Source organism: Phasianus colchicus, chromosome 39, assembly GCF_987193195.1.
Source record: "Phasianus colchicus chromosome 39, bPhaCol1.hap1.1, whole genome shotgun sequence".
Taxonomy (NCBI): Eukaryota; Metazoa; Chordata; class Aves; order Galliformes; family Phasianidae; genus Phasianus; species Phasianus colchicus.
Genome location: NC_143474.1, coordinates 1,738,056 through 1,751,811, shown reverse-complemented (window position 1 = coordinate 1,751,811; position 13,756 = coordinate 1,738,056). Strand labels below are relative to the sequence as shown.

Here is a 13,756-nt window from a genome sequence, read left to right as displayed (position 1 = left end):
GTCCTTATGGGGTCCTTATGGGGTCGTTATGGGGTCCTTATGGGGCTATGGGGTCCTTATGGGGTCCTTATGGGGTCCTTATGGGGTCCTTATGGGGTTATGGGGTCCTTATGGGGTCCTTATGGGGTTATGGGGTCCTTATGGGGTCCTTATGGGGTCCTTATGGGGTTATGGGGTCCTTATGGGGTCCTTATGGGGTTATGGGGTCCTTATGGGGTCCTTATGGGGTCGTTATGGGGTCCTTATGGGGCTATGGGGTCCTTATGGGGTCCTTATGGGGTCCTTATGGGGTTATGGGGTCCTTATGGGGTCCTTATGGGGTTATGGGGTCCTTATGGGGTCCTTATGGGGTCGTTATGGGGTCCTTATGGGGCTATGGGGTCCTTATGGGGTCCTTATGGGGTCCTTATGGGGTTATGGGGTCCTTATGGGGTCCTTATGGGGTCCTTATGGGGTCATTATGGGGTCATTATGGGGTTATGGGGTCCTTATGGGGTCCTTATGGGGTCGTTATGGGGTCCTTATGGGGCTATGGGGTCCTTATGGGGTCCTTATGGGGTCCTTATGGGGTTATGGGGTCCTTATGGGGTCCTTATGGGGTCCTTATGGGGTCATTATGGGGTCATTATGGGGTTATGGGGTCCTTATGGGGTCATTATGGGGTCATTATGGGGTCCTTATGGGGTTATGGGGTCCTTATCAGGTTATGGGGTGGGGATGGGGTCCTTATGGGGTCCTTATGGGGTCGTCATGGGGTTATGGGGTCAGTATGGGGTTATGGGGTCCTTATGGGGTCAGCAATAGGGTTATGGGTTCGGCAATGGGGTCTGTATGGGGTTATGGGGTTATGGGGTGGGTATGGGGTGGCATACTGACCCCATAACCCCATTGCTGACCCCATAACCCCATCCCCACCCCATAACCCCATAAGGACCCCATAAGGACCCCATAACCCCATAGGGACCCCATAAGGACCCCATAACCCCATTCCTGACCCCATAACCCCATAAGGACCCCATAACCCCATAAGGACCCCATAATAACCCCATAACCCCATAAGGACCCCATAAGGACCCCATAATCCGGACCCCACAAACCCCCCTAAACCCCCCCCATCGCCTCCCCTCCCCCCCCGCCCCCCCCGCCGCCATGATGCCATGATGGCGTCCGTCCGCTGCGGGGCGGCGTTGCGCTGCGCTGCGGGGCGGCGCTGTGGCTCCGCTGCGGGGCGGCGCTGTGGCGGCTGCTGGGCGCGGGTCCTTATGGGGTCCTTATGGGGTCATTATGGGGTCCTTATGGGGTCATTATGGGGTTATGGGGTCCTTATGGGGTCCTTATGGGGTTATGGGGTGGGTATGGGGTTATGGGGTCCTTATGGGGTCTTTATGCGGTTATGGGGTCCTTATGGGGTTATGGGGTTGTGGGGTCCTTACGGGGTTATGGGGTCAGTATGGGGTCCTTATGGGGTCCTTATGGGGTTCTTATGGGGTTATGGGGTGGGTATGGGGTCCTTATGGGGCCCTTATGGGCTCAGTATGGGGTCCTTATGGGGTTATGGGGTCAGCAATGCGGTTATGGGGTCCTTATGGGGTCCTTATGGGGTTATGGGGTCAGCAATGCGGTTATGGGGTCCTTATGGGGTTATGGGGTCAGCAATGGAGTCCTTATGGGGTCCTTATCCGGTCCTTATGGGGTTATGGGGTCCTTATGGGGTCCTTATGGGGTCCTTATTGTGTCCATATGGGGTCGACCCCATAACCCCATAAGGACCCCATAATGACCCCATAAGGACCCCATAATAACCCCATAAGGACCCCATAAGGACCCCATAAGGACCCCATAATGACCCCATAACCCCATAAGGACCCCATAACCCCATTCCTGACCCCATAACCCCATAAGGACCCCATAACCCCATAAGGACCCCATAACCCCATAAGGACCCCATACCCACCCCATAACCCCATAAGGACCCCATAACCCGGACCCCACAAACCCCCCTAAACCCCCCCCATCCCCCCCCCCCCATCCCCTCCCCTCCCCCCCCGCCCCCCCCGCCGCCATGATGCCATGATGGCGTCCGTCCGCTGCGGGGCGGCGTTGGCGCTGCGCTGCGGGGCGGCGCTGTGGCTCCGCTGCGGGGCGGCGCTGTGGCGGCTGCTGGGCGCGGGGGCGGCGGCGCTGAGCGGCGGGGCGGCGGCGGCGTTGGGCAGCGGCGCGTTTCCCCGCGCTCAGCTGCTGCTGGCGGCGCTGCTCGTCGGGCTGCGATGCGGGGCGGCGCCGGGCGCGGCGGGGACGACGTCCCAGAATGCACTGCTGCGGTGAGCGGGGTCACGGGGTCACGGGGTCATGGGGTCATTGTGGGGTCATGGGGTTCTTATGGGGTTATGAGGTGCTTATGGGGTCCTTATGGGGTCCTTATGGGGTCCTTATGGGGTTATGGGGTGGGGATGGGGTCAGCAATGGGGTCCTTATGGGGTCCTTATGGGGTTATGGGGTCCTTATGGGGTTATGGGGTCGTTATGGGGTCCTTATGGGGTTATGGGGTCAGTATGGGGTTATGGGGTCCTTATGGGGTCATTATGGGGTCGTCATGGGATTATGGGGTTATGGGGTCAGTATGGGGTTATGGGGTCCTTATGGGGTCCTTATGGGGTTATGGGGTCCTTATGGGGTTATGGGGTCCTTATGGGGTCCTTATGGGGTTGTGGGGTCCTTATGGGGTCCTTATGGGGTTATGGGGCCAGTATGGGGTCACTATGGGGTCCTTATGGGGTGCTTATGGGGTTATGGGGTCATTATGGGGTTATGGGGTCCTTATGGGGTCAGTATGGGGTTATGGGGTCCTTATGGGGTCCTTGTGGGGTCCTTATGGGGTTGTGGGGTCTTTATGGGGTTATGGGGTCCTTATGGGGTTATGGGGTGGGTATGGGGTCCTTATGGGGTCCCTATGGGGTCAGCAATGGGGTTATGGGGTTGTGGCGTCAGCAATGGGGTCATTATGGGGTCCTTATGGGGTTATGGAGTCGGTATGGGGTTATGGGGTTGGTATGGGGTCCTTATGGGTTGGGTATGGGGTTATGGGGTCCTTATGGGGTCATTATGTGGTTATGGGGTCCTTATGGGGTTATGGGGTCCTTATGGGGTCATCATGGGGTTATGGGGTCATTATGGGGTTATGGGTTCCTTATGGGGTTATGGGGTGGGTATGGGGTTATGGGGATATGGGGTCATTATGGGGTCCTTATGGGGTTGTGGGTCCTTATGGGGTGGGTATGGGGTCCTTATGAGGTCAGTATGTGGTTATGGGGTGGGTATGGGGTTATGGGGTCTTTATGGGTTTCCTATGGGTTTATGGGGTCATTATGGGGTTGGTATGGGGTTATGGGGTCCCTATGGATCTCTATGGAGTTTTATGAGGTCTATGGGGTCTCTATGGGTCTTTATGGGATCTATGGGGTCTATGGGGTCTCTATGGGTCCCTCTGGGTGTCTATGGGGTTTTACGGGGTCCCTATGGGTCTCTATGGGGTCTTTATGGTATCTATGGGCTCTATGGGGTCTCTATGGGTCCTATGGGTCCTATGGGTCTCTATGGGGTCTCTATGGGTCTCTATGGGTCCCTATGGATCCCAGTGGTTCTATGGGTCGCTTTGGGTCTCTATGGGGTTTTATGGGGTCCCTATGGGGTCTCTATGTGTCCCTATGGGTCTCTATGGGTCCCTATGGGTCCTATGGGTCTGTATGGGTCCCCATGTGCCCCTATGGGTCTCTATGGGTCGTTATGGGTCCCTGTGGGTCTCTATGGGTCCCTATGGGTCTTTATGGGTCCTATGGGTCCCTATGGGCTTTTATGGGTTTCTATGGGTCCCTATGGGTTCTATGGGTCTTTATGGGTCTCTATGGCTCCCTGTGGGTTCCTATGGGTCTCTATGGGTCCTATGTGTCCTATGTGGTCTCTATGGGTCTCTATGGGTTTCTATGGGTCTCTATGGGTCCCTATGGGTCTCTATGGGTCTCTATGGGTCTCTATGGGTCTCTATGGGTCCCTATAGGTCTCTATGGGTCTCTATGGGTCTCTATGGGTCTCTATGGGTCCCTATGGGTCCCTATGGGTCCTATGGGTCCCTACGGGTTCCTATGGGTCCTATGGGTCCCTACGGGTTCCTATGGGTCCTATGGGTCCTATGGGTCCTATGGGGTCCCTATGGGTCCTATGGGTCCCTATGGGTTCTCATGTGCCCCTATGGGTCCTATGGGTCTCTATGGGTCTCTATGGGTGTCTATGGGTGTCTATGGGTCTCTATGGGTCCTATGGGTCCCTATGGGTCTCTATGGGTCCTATGGGTCCCTATGGGTCCCTATGGGTCCCCATGTGCCCCTAAGTCTCCCAACCCCCCCCCCCGCCCTTCCTTCCTGTTTTGGCCCCGCCCCCTTTTCCCCGCAGCCGGCTCCTCCCCTCGGTGGGCCGCCTGACGTTCCTATTGGTCGGCTCTCTGCTGGTCGCTTCGCTGCCATTGGTCCGCCCGGCCTCCGCCCGCTGGGGGGCGCTGTGCCGCGCCGCCGCCCGTTCCGCCGTCACTTCCGCCATCATGGCGGCCGCCGCCCCACCTCTCTTCGCTTCCATCCGTTCCGCCGTCGGCTTGAACCCTTCGCCTCACGCTTTCGCCTTGGTGCTGTGCGGGTTGGCCATGGGGGAGGAGCTGGGGCCGCTGGGAAAGCTCCTCCATCGGAAAGACGCCGGAAGGGACGTCGGAGGGAGCGAGGCGCCGCTTCCGGTTGGTTATGGTGGTGGTGGGGGGGGGCCAAGATGGCGGCGCCCTGCGAGGGGGTTGGGGGGGGGGGGGGAAGGAGGAGGGGTTTTGGGGGGGGGGGGTTCAAGATGGCGGCGCCCTGCGAGGGGGTTGGAGGGGGGGGGGGGAAGGAGGAGGGGTTTTGGGGGGGGGGGGGGGTTCAAGATGGCGGCCCTGCGGGGTTGTGGGGGGGGGGGTGGGGGTTCAAGATGGCGGCGCCCTGCGAGGGGGTTGGGGGGGGGAGGGGTGAAAGGAGGAGGGGTTTTGGGGGGGGGGGGGTTTCAAGATGGCGGCCCTGCGGGGTTGTGGGGGGTGGGGGGGGGGGATCAAGATGGCGGCGCCCTGCGAGGGGGTTGGAGGGGGGGGGGGGGGAAGGAGGAGGGGTTTTGGGGGGGGGGGGGTTTCAAGATGGCGGCCCTGCGGGGTTGTGGGGGGTGGGGGGGGGTCAAGATGGCGGCGCCCTGCGGGGTTGGGGGGGGTGGGGGGGGGGTCAAGATGGCGGCGCCCTGCGAGGGGGTTGGGGGGGTGGGGGTGGGGGCCAAGATGGCGGCGCCCTGCGAGGGGGTTGGAGGGGGGGGGGGGGGGAAGGAGGAGGGGTTGTGTGTGGGGGGGGGTTTCAAGATGGCGGCGCTTCCGGTTGGTTATGGTGGTGGTGGGGGGGGGGCAAGATGCCGGCGCCCTGCGTGGTGGTTGGGGGGGGGGGGGGTGGGTCAAGATGGTGGCGCCCTGCGAGGGGGTTGGGGGGGTGGGGGGGGGTTCAAGATGGCGGCGCCCTGCGAGGGGGTTGGAGGGGGGGGGGGGGGGGAAGGAGGAGGGGTTGTGTGTGTGGGGGGGTTTCAAGATGGCGGCGCTTCCGGTTGGTTATGGTGGTGGTGGGGGAGGGCAAGATGGCGGCGCCCTGCGAGGGGGTTGGAGGGGTGGGGGGGCGGGGTCAAGATGGAGGCGCCCTGCGAGGGGTTTCGGGGGGGGGGGGGGGAAGGAGGAGGGGTTTTGGGGGGGGGGGGGGGTTCAAGATGGCGGCCCTGCGGGGTTGTGGGGGGTGGGGGGGGGGGTCAAGATGGCGGCGCCCTGCGAGGGGGGGTGGGGGGGGGGGAAGGAGGAGGGGTTGTGTGTGGGGGGAGGGGGTCAAGATGGCGGCAGGGCGGGGTGACTGGGGGGGTGGGCGGGTCAAAATGGCGGCTGGGAGGGGTAGGGAAGGGGGTTGGGAGGGGGGGGGCAAAATGGCTGCCCTGTGGGGGGGGGGTGGCGTTTCAAGATGGCGGCGGGGCGGGGTTGGGTGGGGGGGGCAAGATGGCGGCCGTGGGGGGGGGCTTCAAGATGGCGGCCGGGAGGTGTTGGGGGGGGCAAGATGGCTGCCTTTGGATGGGGGGGGGCAAGATGGCGGCGGGGCGGGGTTGGGTGGGGGGGGCAAGATGGCGGCGGGGAGTGGTTGGGGGGGGGGCAAGATGGCTGCCGTGGGATGGGAGGGGTCAAGATGGCGGTGGGGCGGAAGTAGTGGGGGAATAGGGCGGCTTCAAGATGGTGGCCGTGGGGTTTGGGGGGGCTTCAAGATGGCTGCCCTGGGGGGGTGGGGTTTCAAGATGGCGGCGGGGCGGGGTTGGGGGGGTTGGGGGGCGGGGCAAGATGGCTGCCGTAGGTGGGCGGGGTTTCAAGATGGCGGAGGGGCGGGGCTGTGGGGGGGTAGGGTGAGGCAAGATGGCTGCCGTGGGGGGGGGGGTTCAAGATGGGGGTTTAACCGGAAGTTAAAGGGCGGGTAGCGGAAGTGGCGGGCTGCAAGCCGGAAGTCGCGCCGGCGAGACCGGAAGTGGCATCCGGAGGGACGCGCGCCGAGTCACGTGGGTGGGGAGGCGGGTGGTGTTTGGGCATCAACCGGAAGCGCTCCTCCGCAGGCCGGAAGTTACGTCCGCCGGACCGGAAGCGTGGCCGCAAACACCGGAAGTCCCGCCCCCTCGGCATCCACGCCGCACTTTTTGCTCTTCCTGCTGAACGCCGCTCTGCTGCTCGTCCTGCAGGCGGCGCTGGTGGCCGTTCTGTCCGGCTCTTCCGGTTCCGGTTCCGGATTGGGGGCGGGGCTTGGGGAAGGTTTGGGGGCGGGGCTTGGGTGGGCGGGGCACGCGCTGACCTATGGGCTGTGGTTTCGCTGCCCGTATTCGCCCGGGAAACCCGCGGTGGGGTTAGGCGTGCTGTGATTGGTTGGGGTGGAGGAGAGGGGGGTGGGGCTTGGGGCGGCCAATCGGGTGCGGGGTGGGGGGGTTGGGGGCGGGAGTTGGGGTGCTGTGATTGGTCGGGGGAAGGAGAGGGGGGCGGGGCTTTGGGCGGCCAATTGGGTTGAGGGGAGGCGGGGCTTAGGGTGGCCAATGGGGTTGGGGGGCGGGGCTGAGGGCGGCCAATCGGGTGCGGTGGGGGGGCAGGGGGAGGGGGTTTGAGTGCTGTGATTGGTCGGGTGGAGGATGGGGGTGGGGCTTAGGGCTGCCAGTCGGGTTGGGGGGCGGGGCTTAGGGTGGCCAATGGGGTCGGGGGGCAGGGCTTAGGGCGGCCAATCGGTTTTGGTGGGGGGGGTAGGAGGGGGTTGGGGTTCTGTGATTGGTCGGGGAGAGGATGGGGGGCGGGGCTTTGGGCTGCCAGTCTGGTTGGGGGGCGGGGCTTCGGGAGGACAATCGGGTGAGGGGGGGTTGGGGTGCTGTGATTGGCCGGGGGGAGGAGTGGGGGGCGGGGCTATTGCAGGCCAATCGGGTGCGGGGTTTTAGGGAGGTTGGGGGGGGGTGGGAGGGGGTTGGGGTGTTGTGATTGGTCGGGGGGAGGAAGAGGGGGCGGGGCCTAGGGAGGCCAATCGGATTGGGCGGCGGTGCTTAGAGTGGCCAATTGGGATGGGGGGGCGGGGCTAAGGGCGGCCAATCGGGTGCGGGGTAGGGGGGGAGGGGGAGGGGAGTTGGGGTGCGGTGATTGGTCGGGTGGAGGATGGGGGCGGGGCTTAAGGTGGCCAATCGGGTTTGGGGGGCAGAGTAGGTTGGGGTGCGGTGATTGGTCGGGTGGAGGATGGGGGCGGGGCTTAAGGTGGCCAATCGGGTTTGGGGGGCAGGGTGGGTTGGGGTGCGGCGATTGGTCGGGGGAGGAGGGGGGCGGGGCTTTGTTCGGCCAATCGGGTGCGGGGTGGGGGGGCTTGGGGGGGGGGGGGGGTTGGGGTGCTGTGATTGGTCGAGTGGAGGATGGGGGTGGGGCTTAGGGCTGCCAGTCGGGATGGGGGGTGGGACTAAGGGTGGCCAATGGGGTCGGGGGGCGGGGCTTAGGGCGGCCAATCTGTTTTGGGTGGGGGGTGGGGGGGGGGTAGGAGGGGGTTGGGGTGTTGTGATTGGTCGGGTGGAGGATGGGGGGCGGGCCTTAGGGTAGCCAATCGGGTTTTGGGGGGCAGGGGGAGGGGATTTGGGGTGCTGTGATTGGTCGGGTGGAAGATGGGGGGCGGGGCTTAAGGTGGCCAATCGGGTTTGGGGGGCATGGTGGGTTGGGGTGCGGTGATTGGTCGGGGGAGGATGGGGGCGGGGCTTAAGGTGGCCAATCGGGTTCGGGGGGGTGGGGCTTAGGGTGACGAATCAGGTTTTCGGGGAGGGAGTTAGGGTGGCCAATCGGGTTGTCGGGGGGGCGGGGCTTAGGGCTGCCAATCGGGTTGGGGAAACGGTGCTTAGGGAGGCCAATCAGGCTGGAGGGGGGAGGGGCTTAGGCTGGCCAATCGGGGTTTGGGGGGAGTTTAGGCTGGAGTGCTGTGATTGGTCGAGGGAAGGAAAGGGGGTTTCTATGGGGTTTATGGGGCTCTATGGGTCCCTATGGGGTCCTATGGGTCTCTATGGGTCTCTATGGGTGTCTGTGGGGTCCTATGGGTCCCTATGGGGCCCTATGGGTCTCTATGGGTCTCTATGGGTGTCTGTGGGTGTCTATGGGTCCCTATGGGGCCCTATGGGTCTCTATGGGTCCCCATGGTTGTCTGTGGGGTCTCTATGGGTCCCTATGGGTCTCTATGGGTCCCCATGGGTGTTTATGGGGTCTCTATAGGCCCCTATGTGTCCCTATGGGGTCTCTATGGGGTCTCTATGCATCTCTATGGGGCCCTATGGGTCCCTATGGGTCTCTAGGGGTCCCTATGGGGTCTCTATGGGGCCCTATGGGTCTCTATGGGTCCCTATGGGTGTCTATGGGGTGTCTATGGGTCCCTATGGGTCCCTATGGGTCTCTATGGGTCCCCATGGTTGTCTGTGGGGTCTCTATGGGTCCCTATGGGTCTCTATGGGGTCTCTATGGGTCCCTATGGGTCTCTATGGGTCTCTATTGGTTTCTATGGGGTTTCTATGGGGTCTCTATGGGTCTCTATGGGTCCCTATGGGTCTCTATGGGTTTCTATGGGTCTCTATGGGATCTATGGGTCTCTCTGCGTCGCTATGGGGTCCCTATGGGTCTCTATGGGGTCCCTATGGGGCTCTATGGGTCCCTATGGGTCCCTATGGGTCCCTGTCCGTCTCTATGGGGTCTCTATGGGTCCCTATGGGCCCCTATGGGTCTCTATGGGTCTCTATGGGGTCTCTGCGGGGCCCTATGGGGCTCTATGGGTCTCTATGGGGCCCTATGGGTCTCTATGGGTCTCTATGGGTCTCTATGGATCCCTATGGGGCCCTATGGGTCCCTATGGGTCTCTATGGGTCTCTATGGATCCCTATGGGTCCCTATGGGTCTCTATGGGTCCCTATGGGTCTCTATGGGTCCCCATGGTTGTCTGTGGGGTCTCTATGGGTCCCTATGGGGTCCTGTGGGTCTCTATGGGTCCCTATGGGTCTCTATGGGTCCCTATGGGTGTCTATGGGTTCATGTGGGTGTCTATGGGTGTCTATGGGGTCTCTATGGGTCCCTATGGGTCTCTATGGGTCCCCATGGTTGTCTGTGGGGTCTCTATGGGTCCCTATGGGTCCCTGTGGGTCTCTAGGGGTCTCTATGGGTCCCTATGAGTCTCCATGGGGGTCTGTGGGGTCTCTATGGGTCTCTATGTGCCCCTATGGGTCTCTATGGGTCCCTATGTGTCTCTATGGGGCCCTATGGGTCTCTATGGGGTCTATGGGTCTCTATGGGGTCTCTATGGGTCCCTATGGGTCCCTATGGGGTCCTGTGGGTCTCTATGGGTCCCTATGGGTGTCTGTGGGGTCTGTATGGGTCCCCATGGTAGTCTGTGGGGTCCCTATGGGTCCCCATGGGTGTCTGTGGGGTCTCTATGAGTCCCTATGGGTCCCTGTGGGTCTCTATGGGTCTCTATGGGTCCCCATGGGTGTCTGTGGGGTCTCTATGAGTCCCTATGGGTCCCTGTGGGTCTCTATGGGTCTCTATGGGTCCCCATGGGTGTCTGTGGGGTCCCTATGGGTCTCTATGGGTCTCTATGGATCCCTATGGGGCCCTATGCGTCCTTGTGGGGTTTTATGGGTCCCCATGGGTGTCTATGGGGTGTCTATGGGTCCCTATGGGTTTCTGGGGCTCTATGGGTCCTTATGGGGTCTCTGTGGGTCCCTATGGATCCCTATGGGTCCATGTGGGTTTTTATGGGTTCCTATGGGTCTCTATGGGTCTCTATGGGTTCCTATGGGTCTCTATGGGTCTCTATGGGTTCCTATGGGTCTCTATGGGTCTCTATGGGACTCTATGCATCTCTATGGGCCCCTATGGGTCTCTATGGGGCCCTATGGGTCCCTCTGGGGTCTCTGTTGGCCCCTATGGGTCTCTATGGGGATCCCTATGGGTCCCTGTGGGGTTTTATGGGTCCCCATGGGTGTCTATGGGGTCTCTATAGGCCCCTATGGGTCCCTATGGGGTCTCTATGGGTCTCTATGTGGCCCTATGGGTCTCTATGTTGGCCCCTATGGGTCCCTATGGGGTTTTATGGGTCCCAATGGGTGTCTGTGGGGTCCCTGTGGGTCCCTATGGGTCTCTATGGGTCCCAATGGGTGTCTGTGGGGTCCCTGTGGGTCCCTATGGGTCTCTATGGGTCCCAATGGGTGTCTGTGGGGTCTCTGTGGGTCCCTATGGGTTCCTATGGGTCCCTATGGGTCCCCATGGGTGTTTATGGGGTCTCTATAGGCCCCTGTGTGTCCCTATGGGGTCTTTATGGGTCTCTATGCATCTCTATGGGTCCCTATGGGTCCCTATGGCTTTCTATGGGTCACTATGGGGTCTCTATGGGTCCCTGTGGGTCCCTATGGGTCTCTATGGGTCTCTATGGGTCTCTGTGGGGTTTTATGGGTTCCTATGGGTCTCTATGGGGTTTCTATAGGTCCCCCTGGGTCCCTATGGGGTCTCTGTGGGACTCTATGCATCTCTATGGGTCTCTATGGGTCTCTATGGGTTCCTATGGGTCTCTATGGGTCTCTATGGGGTTTCTATGGGGTTTCTATGGGGTCTATGGGTCCCAATGGGTCCCTATGGGTCTCTATGGGTTTTTATGGGGTCTCTATGGGGTTTCTATGGGTCCCTATGGGTCTCTCTGCGTCCCTGTAGGGTCCCTATGGGTCTTTATGGGGTCTCTATGGGGTCTCTATGGGTCTCTATGGGTCCCTATGGGTTTCTATGGGGTTTCTATGGGGTCTCTATGGGGTCTATGGGGTCACTATGGGTCCCTATGGGTCACTATGGGGTCACAATGGGCCTCTATGGGTCTCTATGGGTCTCTATGGGGTTTTTATGGGGTCGCTATGGGTCTCTATGGGATTTTATGGGGTCTCTATGGGTCCCTATGGGTTACTATGTGTCTCTATGGGGTCTGTGGGGTCTCTATGGGTCTCCATGTGGTTTCTATGGGTCCTTATGGGGTCCCTATGGGTCCCTATGGGTCTTATGGGTCACTATGGGTCTCTATGGGTCTCTATGGGTTTCTATGGGTCCCTATGGGTCTCTATGGGTTTCTATGGGTCCCTATGGGTCTCTATGGGTTTCTATGGGGTTTCTATGGGGTCTCTATGGGGTCTCTGGGGTCGCTATGGGTCTCTATGGGTCTCTATGGGTTTCTATGGGGTTTCTATGGGGTCTCTATGGGGTCTCTGGGGTCGCTATGGGTCTCTATGGGTCTCTATGGGTCTCTATGGGGTTTCTATGGGGTCTGTGGGGTCTCTATGTGTCCCTATGGGTCTCTATGGGTCTCTATGGTGTTTCTTTGGGGTCTATGGGGCTCTATGGGGTTTCTGTGACTCTTTATGGGTCCCTATGGGATTTCATGGGGTCTCTATGGGTCTCTATGGGTCTCTATGGGTCCCTATGGGTCCTTATGGGTCTCTATGGGTCTCTATGGGTCTCTATGGGTCTTTATGGGTCCCTGTGGGTCCCTATGGGTCCCCATGGGTCCCTATGGGTCTCTATGGGTCGCTATGGGTCTCTATGGGTCCCTATGGGTCTCTGTGGGTCGCTATGGGTCCCTATGGGTCCCTATGGGTCTCTATGGGTCTCTATGGGTCCCTATGGGTCCCTATGGGTCCCTATGGGTCTCTGTGGGTCGCTATGGGTCCCTATGGGTCCCTATGGGTCTCTATGGGTCTCTATGGGTGTCTGTGGGGTCCTATGGGTCCCTATGGGGCCCTATGGGTCTCTATGGGTCTCTATGGGTGTCTGTGGGTGTCTATGGGTCCCTATGGGGCCCTATGGGTCTCTATGGGTCCCCATGGTTGTCTGTGGGGTCTCTATGGGTCCCTATGGGTCTCTATGGGTCCCCATGGGTGTTTATGGGGTCTCTATAGGCCCCTATGTGTCCCTATGGGGTCTCTATGGGGTCTCTATGCATCTCTATGGGGCCCTATGGGTCCCTATGGGTCTCTAGGGGTCCCTATGGGGTCTCTATGGGGCCCTATGGGTCTCTATGGGTCCCTATGGGTGTCTATGGGGTGTCTATGGGTCCCTATGGGTCCCTATGGGTCTCTATGGGTCCCCATGGTTGTCTGTGGGGTCTCTATGGGTCCCTATGGGTCTCTATGGGGTCTCTATGGGTCCCTATGGGTCTCTATGGGTCTCTATTGGTTTCTATGGGGTTTCTATGGGGTCTCTATGGGTCTCTATGGGTCCCTATGGGTCTCTATGGGTTTCTATGGGTCTCTATGGGATCTATGGGTCTCTCTGCGTCGCTATGGGGTCCCTATGGGTCTCTATGGGGTCCCTATGGGGCTCTATGGGTCCCTATGGGTCCCTATGGGTCCCTGTCCGTCTCTATGGGGTCTCTATGGGTCCCTATGGGCCCCTATGGGTCTCTATGGGTCTCTATGGGGTCTCTGCGGGGCCCTATGGGGCTCTATGGGTCTCTATGGGGCCCTATGGGTCTCTATGGGTCTCTATGGGTCTCTATGGATCCCTATGGGGCCCTATGGGTCCCTATGGGTCTCTATGGGTCTCTATGGATCCCTATGGGTCCCTATGGGTCTCTATGGGTCCCTATGGGTCTCTATGGGTCCCCATGGTTGTCTGTGGGGTCTCTATGGGTCCCTATGGGGTCCTGTGGGTCTCTATGGGTCCCTATGGGTCTCTATGGGTCCCTATGGGTGTCTATGGGTTCATGTGGGTGTCTATGGGTGTCTATGGGGTCTCTATGGGTCCCTATGGGTCTCTATGGGTCCCCATGGTTGTCTGTGGGGTCTCTATGGGTCCCTATGGGTCCCTGTGGGTCTCTAGGGGTCTCTATGGGTCCCTATGAGTCTCCATGGGGGTCTGTGGGGTCTCTATGGGTCTCTATGTGCCCCTATGGGTCTCTATGGGTCCCTATGTGTCTCTATGGGGCCCTATGGGTCTCTATGGGGTCTATGGGTCTCTATGGGGTCTCTATGGGTCCCTATGGGTCCCTATGGGGTCCTGTGGGTCTCTATGGGTCCCTATGGGTGTCTGTGGGGTCTGTATGGGTCCCCATGGTAGTCTGTGGGGTCCCTATGGGTCCCCATGGGTGTCTGTGGGGTCTCTATGAGTCCC

At 60.4% G+C, this 13,756-nt stretch overlaps 1 protein-coding gene across 1 annotated transcript; it reads left to right on the top strand.

The window, feature by feature from the left end:
- Positions 1-2,054: 2,054 nt before the first annotated feature.
- On the top strand, positions 2,055-7,025 carry LOC149913311 (uncharacterized). The gene is made up of 3 exons (XM_090130116.1): positions 2,055-2,321; positions 4,447-4,777; positions 6,682-7,025. Exons 1-3 carry the CDS (start codon positions 2,071-2,073, stop codon positions 6,979-6,981), a joined length of 882 nt encoding a protein of 293 aa, XP_089986242.1. The 5' UTR covers positions 2,055-2,070; the 3' UTR covers positions 6,982-7,025.
- Positions 7,026-13,756: the final 6,731 nt, after the last annotated feature.

Coding starts and splice junctions, on each gene's coding strand:
- LOC149913311 (XM_090130116.1), top strand. CDS start 2,071: ATGATGGCGTCCGTCCGCTGCGGGGCGGCGTTGGCGCTGCGCTGCGGG. Junction 2,322..4,446: donor TCCCAGAATGCACTGCTGCG/GTGAGCGGGGTC, acceptor TTTTCCCCGCAG/CCGGCTCCTCCCCTCGGTGG. Junction 4,778..6,681: donor GGAGCGAGGCGCCGCTTCCG/GTTGGTTATGGT, acceptor GCTCCTCCGCAG/GCCGGAAGTTACGTCCGCCG.